Source organism: Mus pahari, chromosome 1, assembly GCF_900095145.1.
Source record: "Mus pahari chromosome 1, PAHARI_EIJ_v1.1, whole genome shotgun sequence".
Classification (NCBI taxonomy): Eukaryota; Metazoa; Chordata; class Mammalia; order Rodentia; family Muridae; genus Mus; species Mus pahari.
Window position 1 is genome coordinate 19,436,987 of NC_034590.1, and position 15,842 is coordinate 19,452,828.

A 15,842-nucleotide genomic window follows, 5' to 3' on the forward strand; every position below is an offset into this window, starting at 1 on the left:
GTAAGTCTGTGCACCATATGTATGCCTGCTCCCCAAGGGGGTGGGGGAAGAGAAATAGGTACTAGACTCCCTTGAACTGGAGTTATAGACAGTTGTAAATTGTCATTATTTGCATATAATGTACATGCCTGGTACCCCCAAATGCCAGAAGAGGCATCAGATCCCTGAAACTAAAATTGCATCAGTTGTGAACTGCCAATTAGGTGCTAGAAATTAGGGCTTTTGCAAGAATAGCAAGTGTCTTAACTACCGAGCCATCTCTCTAATTCATAAAAATCAGTTTTGTAATTAAAAATTGATGATCATATGTGGCTAGTACAGTAGAATATTTCCACTATCACACAAACTTCTATTCAATAGCCTTGATTTAAAGCACTTAAGAAACAAAGCTATATATACTTTGCAAGTAGCTTTTAATTTTATTTTATGTATATGGCTACTTTGCCTGCATGTATGAATATGTACCCCATGTATGTCTGGTGCCTGTAGAGGCTAGAAGAGAATGTCAGATCCCCCAGAAATTGTCAAGGTTGGTCTGTTGCCATGTACTGTAATGCAAATACTGGCCCAGGGATAAGGAGATTCTCACACAGACCAAGTGATGCTATGTAGCCTTGCCCCCAAGTTATCCCTGATTGGTGAATAAAGATGCCTACAGCCTACAGCTGGGCAGAAGAAAAACAAGTTAGGCAGTATTTTGGTTCCCAGGCTGGGGGTCTGAGACAGGGACCATGAGGAGAGGAGAGAAGGTGGAGAGAGAAGACACCATGGGGTAGGTTAGTCATGAAAATATGGCCATGAGGGCTGGCCAATTGCAGTTAAGAGCTGCCCAGATGGAACTTGGGACGTGGCAGGTTATAAGGTGAGGTTATTGATTGGGAAGCAGGTCCCAATAGCTTCGAGGGCAGACCTCTGCCCAGCTCTAGTGCATTAAAGGCTTATCATAAATATAAAAGTTCTGTATCTTTTATTAGGAACTAAATGATCTAAGGTGGGGTAGAAACCTCTGACTGAGTTTAAATAATTAATAGAACAAGAATTGAAATTACAGATGGATGTGCTGAGAATCAAACCCGGATCCTCTGGAAAAGTAGCCAGTGCTCTTAACCCCTGAACCAGCCCTTACTTTTATAAGTTTAAATATCCAAAACAAAATTGGAATGTGTCTCCAAATCTCAACCCATGGACTTTTCCTTGGTACTCTCCCTATTCAGCAATCCAGCATCCTTAGTAATGAACACAACCCTTTCTGCAGGCTTTGCTCTCTCCTGCATGACACTAGATACAATCTCCATAGAGTATAAAATGGGCTTAGCAGATCGGGGCACTTGCTGCCAAGCTTGACAACCTGACTTCAATCTCTAGGACTAATTCTAGAAGACTGTTGTCTGACCTCCACACAGACGACATGGCATGCACATGCCCCCGCCCCACACCTGCCACCTGGCCAGTCTCATCCCTCAATATCAATGAACAAGTAAGTATCACATAGTCGCCATTGCATGAATTCCATTTAAGGGGAAAAAAGACAGAGGTCCCTCTAAAAGATACCGCTTCTGGTGGAAGAGAAGCCAAGCTCAGAGACAGTGACTAACCCTCTCAGGGATGTGCAGGTTTTCATCCTCTACTGCTTCCCTCAGCAGACCCACCCAGCCCACAGCCTCCAGGGTACCTAATCTGATTTCTCCCTTCTTGGAAATTTTTTAGCTACTGTGACTGGCATGGACATAATACATAACAACCTACACACTGGCTACAGCAACCAGGCAAAGGGAACACAAAGCACTCAAGGCCATTCTCTCCTTTGTATAATACAGGAACGAAATTTCAAAGCGAGCTGATGTTTACTATCACTTAAGACATGGCTGGGGAGATGGCTCAGCAGTTAAGATTACTGGCCGCTTTTACAGAGGACTTGGGTTCCATACTCAGTACCTACATCATGGCTAACTCCGTTACAACCTGATGTAACAGAGTTACATCTTCTGGTCTCTGGTGCTCAAACATTCATGCAGGCAAGAGCCAAACACAGAAAATAAAAATGCTAGTACTATTTAAAAGGTGCATTTCCATTGTAGTATTAAGTTGGATCCTTGCATAATAAAGCACACCATGCAGGGCCTTAGCTAGAGGGCTATCTGTGGGCTCCAACCTCCACACCAATATCTATAAACACCCTCACTTACCCATAAGACCTACAGATGTCAGTCATTTTCTCTTTGGTTATAAAGTCTGCAGGAAGTTTAATCAGAAGAAGAATCAGCTGACTATAACCCCAAGGAAGCAAGTGTGAATGGGGCCTATAAAATAATAATAATAATAAAAATACAGTCAATTAGACAGGAAATAAACCCTACAAAGTACCTTAGAATCATCTAATAGGTAAGACTACAGTTGAAGCATATTTCATATGTCTATTTCATATTTCTATCGTGCTCTTAAAAAATTAAAAATAGCTACTTTTTGTATAACTTGTTCATCTTGAAATGAAGCAAACAAACGCACGCCTGAAATAGGGATGGGGGTGTAACTCAGTGTTAGGGTGCCTGCCTAGTATGCAGGTATCGAGTTTAATCATAATAGCAATCAAACCTGGAGTGTATCACTCACAGCCACTATGTGTCTTCCTAGGCTTTCTGGCAAGGAGTAAATCAAATCAGACAGACAGTTGGCAGGAGGCAGTGCTTTCAAAGGTGCTTTCTTTAGAGGAAAATACAAGGACTGTCTCTGAGTCACATACTGGTGGGGTTTTTGTTTTTTTCAGATTCTATTTTTTTTTTCAAATCCTACTGGTACATTTATAAACTAATCAGCATATCTTTTGAAAGAAAACACAAACACACACACATTTTTCTTTAAGATAGGCTAACCCGGGGTTCACTATAAAAAAGCTGCAGACAGGCCAGCTTAATTCTTTGAAATTAAATGCACATTTTTACATGAGTATGCATTTTCCTGAATGGAGCCCTGGGATGTTTCCAGGGTCTGTAAGCTCCCAAGTGTTCAGAACCACTAGGATTTACAAGGATATGTGAGCTCATTGCTCCCACTACGTGGCTAAGCTTTTTACTATTGCTGTTCCTACAGTGAGCCTGGCCGCTCTGAGCGAGTGAACATGTCAGACTGCTTGCTTACCTGGGATGCCCTTCATCATCCACTGCACTTGTGCTTGGTGGAGCATCATGGGACACTGCCAAAAGCAGCCATTCAAGCCTTAAAGACTCTGGTTGTAGAAGGAACTCAAGGAAGGATGGCCTGCGAGCAAGTTGGAGAGAAAACGAAGTATGGGGATGTGAAGAAAATGATTAGGGTAACTTGAAAGCTCCGCTGGTCAGAGTACCAGTCTGCTAAAGGAGTAACCACGCTCGCTGTAAGACAATGAGGAAAAGCTAAAGCGGGGTGGGTGCCAGGAGATCAGTGTGGCAAACAGGAAGGAAAAGTTCCCAGTCTAATCATGAAATGGGAGTTTACTGCTATGGAGAGGAGAAATGATGGCCCCGCCTGGGAGAAGAGAGGCAGGAAGAGATCGCTGAGGAGAGCTGGGCCACCACAGTGAAAAGCACTCACTGGCAGGGGGGTGAGAAGCTTGTCTGCTTTAGCTGAAGCCCCGCTATGCCAAGAATGTATTTCCTTTTTGCAAATTATTTTACTTTATGTATGTGTCGCCTACATATATGTGTACCACATGTATGCACTACCCACAGGACACTCAAGAGGGCCTCAGATCTCCTATAACTGGAGCTACAGACTGTTGTAAGCTGTCATGTGACTGTTGGGAGTAGAGCCTGGGTCCTCTGCAAGAGCAGCCAGTGCTCTTAACTGCTGAGCCACCTCGCCAGCACAAAGGAGTCCATTTTCCACAGAGAATCTGAGCCCTTCCCAGAGTGAGGTGGTGAAGTGTGGTATGTGTGCATCTGCGGTGTGTGCAGTGGGAGAGAGGGGATTAAAACTCCCCAAATCGTCATCTTCCAGAGTAGCTGACAGTAAAAATGTGACAAGTGGTGATAGAGACCACACACGCCCTCTCACCACTGGTCCTCAGGTCTGGACGTCACCAGACTGTCTAGATAGGCCAAGAACTGAGCGGGATGATGACGGCAAAGCTGCACGATGTCGGAGGGCGAGATGGACGGATAAAACTTGATGAAGGCTCGAAGGGCAGACTCCCCAAATCTATCATACAACCTGCACTTGAAAACAGAACACATCAGTCTCCAACTTCAAGGCCATATGTCTCGGTTCTACTTAGGACTCATTAGGAATAAAACCGAATATTCTAATAAGAAGATGCACGATATGCAAATGAGTCCAACACTAAGCCATAAAAACACTGCAGATGTTTTAGTTCCCATAAACAACGTACAGGGCAACCTACCGGGTGGCAAATGCAATCAATAAGGGACTATCAGAAGGGACGGAGCCATCCAGTAACTGTAACCCCGTGGGTAGGTCTCTTTCTTCCAGCTCCGAGTAGGCAGGATTAGAACTTGCCATTTCTGAAAGGTAAAGCACAGCCTTTCCTGTCACCTCTTCACTACAAATACCCATGGACACATTCTTCCACCAGCCTTTATCATGACCTGCTGTCACCCACCAGCACAAGACCCCAAGACTGGCTAAGCACTGCAGGAAACAAAAACAAAACCTTCCAAGATAGAAAGCTCAAGTGTTAAAGATCATAAAGTTAAACTGGGAGATAAAACTCGGTGGAATTTTTATTTTTGTGTATGTGTGTGCTGGTGTACCCCGAGGCCAGGAGACAGCACTGGATCCCCTGGAGCTGGAGTGGTAGCCATCTGATGTGGGTGCTCTGAGCCAGGCTCAGGTCTTCTGCAAGAGCAGCAAGTGCCAGCTCCTAACCTCTAAGTCTCCTTGTCAGACTCACATACAGCAATTGTCAGAGGACAAAAGAACAAATAGTGACAATGGAAGCGACTATTATGCTTTGAAAAAGTAAGTTTATAGGGCTCTGTGTGTACTGTGTGTGTGTGTATCATGTATGTGTGTACTGTGTGTGTACCATGCATGTGTGCACTGTGTGTGTGTGTACTGTGTATGTATACCATGTATGTGTACTGTGTATGTGTGTACCATGTACGTGTGTACTGTGTGTGTGTGTACCATGTGTGTACTTGTGTACCATGTATGTGTGTACTATGTGTGTGTGTACCATGAATGTGTGCACTGAGTGTGTGTATACCATGTATGTGTGCACTGAGTGTGTGTGTACCATGTATGTGTGTACTGTTTGCACCATGTATGTGTGTACTGTGTGTACCATGTATATGTGTACTGTGTGTGTGCCATGTATGTGTGTACTGTGTGTGTGTATACCATGAATGTGTGTACTGAGTGTGTGTGTACCATGTATGTGTATGCTTACGAGTCACATATCTCTATTACTGAAGGCAATCTGCTCAGTTTTTACAAAACCTGTATCCCATATCATCTTTTAGAATTAAATTCAGTAAAACTGATTTAAAAATAGTTGACCTTAAAAAAAAAAAAGTTAAAAAAAAAAAAGTTGACCTTTAAAACATAAAACCCAAACAAACACCAGCAATCAAGCAAATCTTCTTCCTAAGAAGGAAGACCTGCCTTCTGGGAGCAGTCAGAGGTCATTTATAGCCAACCTCAGTGGATGAAGGGAGTGGCAAGCTAGTTAAAAAAACAAAAACTTTTCTGGTTTCAAAAAAGGTCAGAAGTGGTGGAGCACGCCTTTAATCCCAGCACTTGGGAGACAGAGGCAGGTGGATCTCATGAGTTTGAGGCCAGCATGGTCTACAGAGTGAGTTTCAGAACAGCCAGGGCTCTGTAGAAAGACCCTATCTCAAAACAAACAAACAAACAAACTAAACAAAGAAAGAAAACAAAAATGGTATGACTCTAGACCTAAGTAAAACGCTGCTGTTGGTTTTTTATGGTAGCTTTCAATGGTCCTGAAGACACACACCAAAGAAGAGTTTCAGAACAGCCAGCTGCTTCTGATGTGGGAGAGAAGAGCTCTCCCTGCTGGCAGGAATGCAAGCTGGCACAGTCGCTGTGACACTGGAGTGTCTCACAAAGCTAGAACTAGATCTGCCATGCGCCAGGTATCCATCCAGGGGATCGGATTGCAAGTCAGCACACCAAAGGTACCCGCTCAGCCAAGTTAGCTGCAATGCTCACAATAGCTAAGAAACCGATCGTGCCTGTATGTCCATCAGAGGATGAATGGATAAAAACAATGTGGTACATAAAGAAGATGGAATTTATGTGATCATAAAGGAAAATGAAATCATGACTTGTGTGGGAAAATGGATGGAACTGGGAATCATGTTAAGCAAAATAAGTCAGACTAAGAAAGACTCAGAAATGCCCCATGTTTTCTATTGAGCAGCTATAGAGAACGGAAGAGGAGAACTGGAGGGGAAGAGGCATCTGCTGAAAAGAGGAAAAAGAAGACCAGGGATGAATGAGAAGAAGTATGTAACATATATGAAGATGCCATGATGAAACCCCTTACTTTCTATGTTAACATAAAAAGTAACTTAATTTATTATTAGTGTGTGTTTTCATGTATCAGAGGCACACACACATACATACAAATATGTATTTTTTTAAAAGAATGAGTAGAAAACAGAAGGGAGTCTGGCCAGACACAGAGCCAAATCTTTTGTCAAGTGCCCACATTATAAAATATCTCTACATTTGGTAATGCCACCTGATAGCTACCTTTCAGTCCTTCAACAAAAGTATCCCAAACACAAGGGCTGTCGTAAGTAAGCTTGATACTCTCTTTTGCTCTTTTCAAGTCCAGGAGAAAAAAGTACTTCTTCAGGAAACGACAAGCCAGGATTTCTGGAGAGAGCTGCTGTGAAGCCCGGTCCACATGCCCACCTATGCTTTCCACTGCTGAAGTAAACACGGTCAGTTCCAAGCACAACGTTGTCAGTTCTGCCAGGTCCTTCTGAAGGCTGTTTGCGATGGCGTATGGAGAACATACTCGAAAGTGGTCAGCCGAGGGCTCACTGAGGCTGCTTACAGGGTCACAGGTCATCTGACCTCCCGTTTCTTCAGTGCCTAAGGAGACCCTTCTTTCTTCTCCACTCTCTTCATCTAATGCTCTCTTTTCTGACTCACCAAGGAGATGTGCATCCAGGTTTGATTTCACAGTTGGATTGCTGGTATTGGAAATGCCAGCAAAGTCTTTCATGGCAAATGTTTTCTCTAACTGTGAAAGCCACTCATGTAAAACCATTCTTAGCATCTTGGGCTCAAACAGAACCAGAGGGTCCAGTAACTTGGTCCTATATAAAAGAGATGAATGTAACGTTGTTTCATTCGTTTTTTTAAAACAATTTGAACAAACTTAACTGATAAAGCATACTCATATAGAATAAATGTTGCTTTTGAGCATTTTAAATGACAATTATCCCACAAGCCTACAAGACAGATGACACTGACTCTGGAGCACGTGACTAATTTTTGAGCATCCATCGCAAATGAGGCTGCCTCTGAGCTAGACGGTCAAGACCAGTGCAGATGCAGTGTAGACCCTCCACACTCACATTGCTTCTGCTGTCGCTGCTCTGAGTTCTTGAAGCCTGTCTTCTTCAGGAGGTTGATGAATTTCTTTCTCCCTAGAAAAGCATGAAAAAGAGAGTCCTATTCACAGGCAATAGGGGCAACCAAAGCTTTCTTAAGACCAAGACTTCCACTACTTACTAAATGGCAAGTATGTTACAAGTCGCATTGCCTTAAAGAGTCTCCCCACCACCCCATATCTTCATTAAATATTCTGTTCTAATTCATCAAGCAATAGCACATCCTAGAGCTGACAGGTCAGACAGCATTAAAGATATGAAGCTACAAGCTAGTCAGAGCTAGGACACAACCTGATCTTAGTCATCTCCTCTTAATCTAACACACCTTCGTCATGACAGAAGTGTGACAAGATGACAGAGAAGGCAAAAGGTGAATGAGGTATGAGACTGAAGTTCTGTCTCAACAGTTATTAATTCTTTGTAAACTGTGGAATTTGCAGAGTCTGTGCTATGTCACACATAGGTACCGTCTATGGCTTTTGCACACTGCCAGTTGCCCTAGCATTCTAGACTCAGACACAGGCTTACTCAGTGTCCTCCTCCAGAGGGCAGGTGACTGCACTCACTTCCTCTTCATGTGCTCGGTCAGCATCCTTGGATTCGAATGTCTCTTTCAGCTCTGGGCTCCCGTGAAGGGTGCCAATCTTCTCAGTAGTTTTACGCACAAAGCTAGAAACACTGGAAGTCAAATACCAAAAATCTAACATGAAATTATATCAACACTGGCAAGAGTTGATATATAACACTAGTTATATATCACAGTTGCTCTAACACTTGCTTCTAATGTTTCTGTTTGCATTAGTACTACTAAGCCAGCTTGAATTTAATAACAAGACAGACTCTGCATGTAACAATTTCTCTAAACAACCCCATTTCACATGAGTCTCATATAGACTTACGATAAAGTGATTCACTCTGTTTATAGAACTGTCCTGAAGCTGGGAGCAAGCAACACATGCCTTTAATCCCAGCCTTTAGTCAGGAGGCAGAGGGAGGCAGATCTCTGTGCGTTTGGGACCATGCTGACCTTGGTCTACAGAGCAAGGTCCAGGACAGCCAAAGGTACACATAGAAATCCTGTCTCAAAAACAAAAACACAACAATGACAACAACAACGACAAGCCCCTGTCCTGAGATCAGTGAGTCACTGCTGAAGGGCAGGTCTCTAATCCAGTGGTTCCTGCAACGTCATGCCTCCTTCAACTCAGGCAAGGTAAACGTGACCATCGGCCACTTTCTAGTCAGGGAGTAACAAAGATTACTTCATGGAACTTAGCTCCCAACTTTTCACAACAGATACAGAAGGACAGACAAGAAGATCATGTACTCAGCTGGACTCAGGCAAGTAGTCGAGCAGAAGATACACCTTCTCATTCATTCTCAGGGCCAAGACTGGGAAAAAATTCCAAAAATCTCCAATTTCTCCCAGATGATGGTATGTACTTTTAACCCCAGCATTCGAGAAGTAGTGGCAGGTGGATCTCTGCTTGAGGCCAGCCCATTCTACATATGGAGTTGCATGTCGGCTAGAGCTATATAGTGAGGACATGCCTCAAGAAGGGGAAAAAAAAAAATCCTCCAATTCTGACCCATTGGGTGAGAAAGGATCAAGGGCCAGCAAGACACCTCAGCAAGTAAAGGTACTTACTATTCTTTTAGAGAACCTGGGTCACTTCCAGCACTCATGTGAAGGCTCACACGCACCTCTAACTCCAGTTTCAAAGGATCCAGCATGGTTTTGCTCCCACAGGCACACACACACACACACACACACACACACACACACACACACATAGTACACATAAAACTCACACACAAATCTTCACATACACAGAAAAAGACGAATGGGCGGCAACACGGCTGCAGTGGTAAGGGCACTGGCTGCCCAGCCTGACGAGACGAGTGACATCCCTGGAATCCGCACAGCAGACCCGGTGAGACACCGTGGTCTTCTTCCTCTACGTGGACACACTACAGCATACACCAGAGATGACACCAAAGTATTCCATCTTTGCTGTGTCTGGGGTGGAAGTGGGGGCTCATCTACAACAACCTAAATACTCAGCTATGCAAATGGAGAGGAGCACTCAATTCCCCAAGGTTAAAAGGAGAAATTAGCAGTTTATAGTAGCAGGTTACCAGAGAAATAACTTAAAAGGCCTTCTTTTTATCATTTAAAATGTCTTCCTTTTCAATGTCATTTGACAACTAAAGCCAGATGGGAAAAGGGATTAAAGGACAAGACGGTTCGCTTACCTGTCTTTAACAGCCTGAAGAGACACGAGGGGAGATGGAGAACGAAACGGCAGAGCAATGCTGAAGGGCAGAAAAGCTTCACTCTTGTCTACCTCAGACGTCACTGGACTGTGGGAAACACGCTCTGATAAATGGAAGAAGGGAAAAACAAACATCTAATCACACGGAAGAATTCTAAAAAGCTAAACAAATTCAGAAATGAATAAACCAAAGGAAATGACGGATTCAATACCAAAATCATAACTGACCCAGATACAAATGAGCACAGAACACAGGTTTATGGGATGCATGGATGGTCCACATGAAACACTGAGCCAGGTACCTTCATCCAACTACTAACCCTGAATCCCCATAAGCCACAAAGGTAGTTTAGAGTTTCTACTAATCTCTTCTCAACAGTTCAGTCACAGGAATGCTGGAACATTGAAAAGGGAAGGCAATGGCTCCCAAACCTGGAGCCATCTTTCATTCCTGGTGGAAAATAATGTGGTTAGTGAGGGTAAAAAAATCTTCATTATTTTGGCTAATGATCTGTCTCAACCTGTCCAGCATTTTTGATGCATGACTCCAATTAGGCCCTTTACAAATGTTAGTTCAAACAAGAGGTTAAAGACAACCTATGAATTACCATCTTCTAGTGACCAGCAGGTCTACAGGAGGCTAGTCTCTTAACATGCTAAACTTTACTCAGACCTGACAGAAACTCTGCATAAGATTATCTTGTCAATTCCCAGAGAGCAACTGTTCCTTGTCAGTGACCAACAAGAGACACACCCATCACCTTCATTCCTGTGGGTACCACAGCCCTGCTCTGGCTGCTCCTCTTCCTGGTGTGATGCAAATTCTTTAAGTCTTTCATCTTCTGAGAAGGTCTGGCTGTGAAGGGAGCAAGAATCTTCGTCGGACTGACTACCTCTTCTACTACTGATGATACGATAAATACCAGAGTCCAAGATGCTAAAACTTTCCTAAAAATGAAAAGAATTCCCCTCAAAATCAAAGTTCTCCCGTGTAACACAACACAGCTTTTCCCAAATAACACCAGGTCAACGGCAGCAACAGCTACAGCTCACCAGCACACACCAGTGAAAAAAGAGCTTGAGCCCTTTGCATGGGGGTGTCTGTCACATAAGCTAATGACACCATGCCACCCACCACACTGCTCAGCCTGTCCTGTCTTTGGAAAGAAGGCAGCGAGGAAGGCCGTTGGAATGAGACAGTCCTGAGACCTCAGGTGACATAAACCATCTGAAATCACAAACTGAAAACAACCTCACCTAGACAGGAAAATATGAAGAACACTGGGAACAGCAAGCAGTAAACAGTGAACAAATGTAGCTTCAAGACACACCTGCTTTTCCTTCACTGTTCTTCCTGGAAGAAAGCTCCCCTGCTACATGCTGGATTCTGAATGTGTTCTATATTGATGCTCAATCTAAGGTGCTCCTGGGAGATGGGAAGCCTTTAAAGTGGAGCTCAGTAGAAAATTGGACAATACCAACCAAGCATGTATTAAACTTTCTCAAACCACCTATCTTACAAGCTGACATCTTCATGCCACCACCGCCCCGAAACAGTACTACACGGAAAGCAAGAGAGACCCTTGGACTTACACTTCCCTTTACATCCACACACTTCTGAGAGTTACTAAGCCAGCAATGACTCAGTGCGTGAAGCACCTGATGCCAAGTAAGATAACCTGAGTCCAACCCTCAGAACCTACACGGAAGGAGGAGAGAACTGACGACTGGAAGCTGTTCTCCTTCTCCATTTGTGCATGCCGCCTCTTCCCTACAACACACACATACTAAATAGTGAAAAAGAAAAGCACTTACATGTGATGAAATGGAGCTTCTTCTACTGCTGCACGCTGAATCCAAAGGCTCAAATTTTAAGATCAAGTCATCCAGCTGAGAAATTAGTTCACTGCAGGCTGTAAGGTCCAGCTGAGATTTCAAATGCTCCAACTTATCTGCAGTCAAAGTTTTTCTTGCCTAATAAAAGGATAAGAAAACCCCAACAAAACAGCTTCCTGTTTTACTGCATCTATATCCAAATAGCCCAAGGGCTAAAAGCACACCCACAAGAAGCAGCCTTCCCAGGTGTTTTGAGAAGGCTGAGTAAGCTAGCAAGACTTGGTCACAAAATACTCTATATTAGGATTAAGAGTTAATATATGTACAATCAGCCCTCTTAAAACAAGCTCTACAGTTTAAATATATTTGTAAGTTAATCTGATTTTTTGTTTTGTTTTTCAAGACCAAATTTCTCTGTGTAGCTCTGGATGTCTTGGAACTCACTTTGTTGACCAGGCTAGCCTCAAACTCATGTAGATCCACCTACCTTTGCCTCTCAAGTGCTAGGTCTAAAGGTGTGTGTTACCATGCCCTGCTCTGATACTTTCTTTTGTTTTGTTTTTAGTTTTTTCGAGACAGGGTTTCCCTGTATAGCCCTGGCTGTCCTGTAACTCACTCTGTAGACCAGGCTGGCCTCAAAATCAGAAATCCGCCTGCCTCTGCCTCCCAAGTGCTGTGATTAAAAACGTGTGTCACCACGCCCAGCGATACTTTCTTAAAATCAAAACCACACCATCTTTATTACCCTTCACCCACCCCCAGATACATCTGCCATGCTTTTTTGGAGACTTTACCTCTACATGTGTAAGACATACAGAAAGGTTAATAATGACAAGCAATTTTAAAACAATCCTGAAAGCTTGGATGGTGTGAACAACCCATAATTAACATTCACAAGTAAACTCTAACTCACTCTGCTGGTAATGATAGAATTTTGGAAGAGACAGCATGTTCGAGCAGCCAGGTCCCACAAGCCTCTCCTTAACAGGCGTTCTACACAGCGCTCCACAGACAACAGGGAAAGATGTGAGATTTTCCCATTAAAGTGTAAACAGAACAATTCATTCTTGTAGACAGCTACATCCTGAATATCTAAAAACAACAAAGGTGAAAAAAAAAAACAACCCACTAAGGTTAACAGACAGGATATTAATCAAACACCACTTACTGTTTTTGTTAGGCCCCGCTGGGGATGCAGCTTATGAAAGGGCACTTATACAATGTACCAAGCCCCACAATAGATTCCCAGCAGTGAACTGGGAGGTGCTACCATTTTTACATGGGCTATAATCATACTTATAAAGTGAATAAGATTTGGCTCACTGAAATTTCACCTTTTTATACTGGTACTTCAATAAAGAAATCATTTTTAGATACTTTTCTAAAATTACAAAACAAAAATCCACAGCTCTCTGATCTAAAAATCTTAAGTGTAATACACTATTTCCCGTGAAAAGGAGTTGGGAGTAAAAAAGTAGGAACAATGCTTTGCGCTAAAGAACATTCCAGAGAGTTACAACCTGGTGTTCACATGAACAGATTTTAACAAGTATTTAAAAGAGTGAAGTTACATATCTTTTAAAATATAGTGAATAAAATTAATCACACATGAAGAGGTATCTGCCTTGACTGAACACCTTGAAAGAATTTAACAAACTAGTTTGCAAGGGGCATCCTCAACTGGGGAAAAAAACTACAAGAAAACATGTGGATCAATGACGACTCTCTCCTTTCTCAGAAGACCCCAAAAGTCAACATCAAGGAACTATCTCAGCAGCAGTGGCAAACTTTCCCATGCATCTGGTTTTAACCAAGAGTACAAGGACTGATTTTCTCTGTGTTAGTCACACACAATTATTCCCTGCATTTTCAACTTCTCTCATTATAAAAGAATCATCATACAATTAATTTTCACACATAATTATAAGACTAAGTTACCTAAGAAAGAAAAATATAATTACCCTTGACTTCACTCCAAAGAAGAACTTGAACATTCTGAGGAATGAAAATATAAATTCCCTTTTCTGTCCAAGTCAGCACACAGTGTTCACTGGAAAAGAAAAGAAGTCAAATAACCAAACCAAAACAATAACAACAACCAAACCCTCAGGTTTCCTAGTGCAGAGTACTTTACGATTCCCTGGACTCAATCTCTCACTGGCTACTAAAGTAAAAGAAAATACAGCAATGACCCAGCTGAATAAACCTTACCATCTCCTTTCTAAGCCCAATAAAAAAAGCATCAAATGGTGCCAAATGGGAAGATTTAGACAAAAACATCATTTATTTAGACACATTGTTTCTAGAGAAAGATAAGCCTGGTATCTGGAAAAAGAAATACCCATAAGAGGGACTTATGTGACATTTATTCAGCTTCTCAGATATAACACAGACACTCACTTAAACAGAGCAGCAGGTGTCCCCATCAGAAAAGGCAGTATCCTGACTTTCTCAGTGTGTGTAGATGACAAAAGCTGCGAACAGCTGGCCAATTCCACGCCAGGAGGACTATGAAGGCTCTGGCCCTATTACCCAGGAGCCCCATCAAGGTACAGGTATGCTTTGTCAGAGAACTTAAATCACACGCCAGGGCCCTTCAGCATGAGGGCAGAGAGCTCACACTGGACTGCGGAGTGCAGCTCCACTGCTGGAGCTTCCCTCTAACCTCACTGAGCCTTCTCCCTCCTTTATCCCCAGAAACTTACTCCCTGTTTCCTGGAATCCTGATCACTCCGCTTTACTGAATTCTCAAAAAGTAATGGACTCCCTAACTACGCAACCCACAGTCCTCTACCATTCCCCATTTCCTTGGCCCCAGGCAAAGACTGATCGTTGCTCATGGTCCTTTCTTCCCTACACAGCCCTGGTCCTCCACTGGCCTCTCTGTTCCTCTCATCTTTCTCTTCTAAGTATGAATGTATCTCATGTCTGTCACTCACTGTGTCACAGCTGCAGGTTTTACAGTGCACACACACATCTTCCTTTCTCCTGGTCAGAGCACTGCCCAGTAGCAAATCTCCAACTCTAGGCTCTCACAGAGAATCCACAGATCCACTTCCCTCCGAAGCCCAGAACAGCCTAGCAGCTCACCCTGCACGTGGCTATCCACCCTACTCATGGCTTTACCATGCACCGCACTGGGGTTTTGTTTTGTTTTTTCCAGAAGCAAACATCTGTACAATAAGTTTATAATCCTGAGAACTCAGAGCTTCCTTTATGTATACCCAACAGCACTAAAACTGGTTCAGTGGCTAGGAAAGCAACAGCGACAGCCACAGTGCTTGAGTGCAAGTATAAATATTAAACATTCTGTCAATACCAAAGTCAAGAGCTCTATCCCTAATGGAAAGCAACCAACGTGACAAAGTTGAAGGAACTGATAAAAGTCCTAATTCTAAATCACTAAAATTAGAAAGATACCTTTAAGATCCAGACAATAACAGGGTAAAGCTAAATATGATCATAAGTTTGGTATTCAACTTTCAAAATTTATTATTTTAATTGCATTTTTTGTTTGTTTTTGGTTTTGCTTATGTTTTTTGGGACAAAGTTTCTCTGTGTAGCTCTAGCTGTCCTGGAATTGAGAGATCTGCTGGTCTCTGTTTCTTGAATGCTGGAATTAAAGGCATGTGCCACCACCACAGGCTAAAAATTCTATTTTTCTTTCTTTTGTATCCAGGTATACAGGAATGCATGCACCATGGACATTTGTGGCGGTCAGAAGGCAGCGTGCAAGAATCTGTTCTCTCATTTGACCACGTGGATCCTGAGGACCAAACTCAGTTATTCAGGCTTGGCAGCGGGTACCTTTATGCATTGAACCATTTCAGACTCCCAATTTATAAAACACCTTAGACATAATGACCCAGGGACTGAGAGAAGACTCAGCAGTTAAGAATACTGGCTGCTCTTCCAGAAGTCCCAGGTTTAATTCCCATTTCATGGCACTTTACAGCAGCTGTCTGTAACTCCAGTTCCAGGGGATCTGACCCGCTCAACACAGACATGCATCAGACAAAACACCAATTTATATAACATAAAAATAAATTTTAGGGGCTGGTGAGATGGCTCAGTGGGTAAGAGCACCCGACTGCTCTTCCGAAGGTCCAGAGTTCAAATCCCAGCAACCACATGGTGGCTTACA

At 42.9% G+C, this 15,842-nt stretch overlaps 1 protein-coding gene across 1 annotated transcript in view; it reads right to left on the reverse strand.

The window, feature by feature from the left end:
* The window catches only part of Hps5 (HPS5 biogenesis of lysosomal organelles complex 2 subunit 2), a 36,234-nt gene that overhangs the window by 4,635 nt on the left and 15,757 nt on the right, over nucleotides 1-15,842 (reverse strand). Inside the window, exons 9-20 of the mRNA XM_021192934.2 lie at nucleotides 13,660-13,748; nucleotides 12,612-12,790; nucleotides 11,678-11,836; nucleotides 10,624-10,810; nucleotides 9,843-9,966; nucleotides 8,115-8,264; nucleotides 7,551-7,622; nucleotides 6,715-7,289; nucleotides 4,376-4,496; nucleotides 4,030-4,185; nucleotides 3,136-3,255; nucleotides 2,187-2,300 (exon numbers count right to left, since the gene is read on the reverse strand). Coding sequence (XP_021048593.1) covers nucleotides 2,187-2,300; nucleotides 3,136-3,255; nucleotides 4,030-4,185; nucleotides 4,376-4,496; nucleotides 6,715-7,289; nucleotides 7,551-7,622; nucleotides 8,115-8,264; nucleotides 9,843-9,966; nucleotides 10,624-10,810; nucleotides 11,678-11,836; nucleotides 12,612-12,790; nucleotides 13,660-13,748 — 2,046 coding nt within the window. The remainder of the gene's footprint in view (nucleotides 1-2,186; nucleotides 2,301-3,135; nucleotides 3,256-4,029; nucleotides 4,186-4,375; nucleotides 4,497-6,714; nucleotides 7,290-7,550; nucleotides 7,623-8,114; nucleotides 8,265-9,842; nucleotides 9,967-10,623; nucleotides 10,811-11,677; nucleotides 11,837-12,611; nucleotides 12,791-13,659; nucleotides 13,749-15,842) is intronic.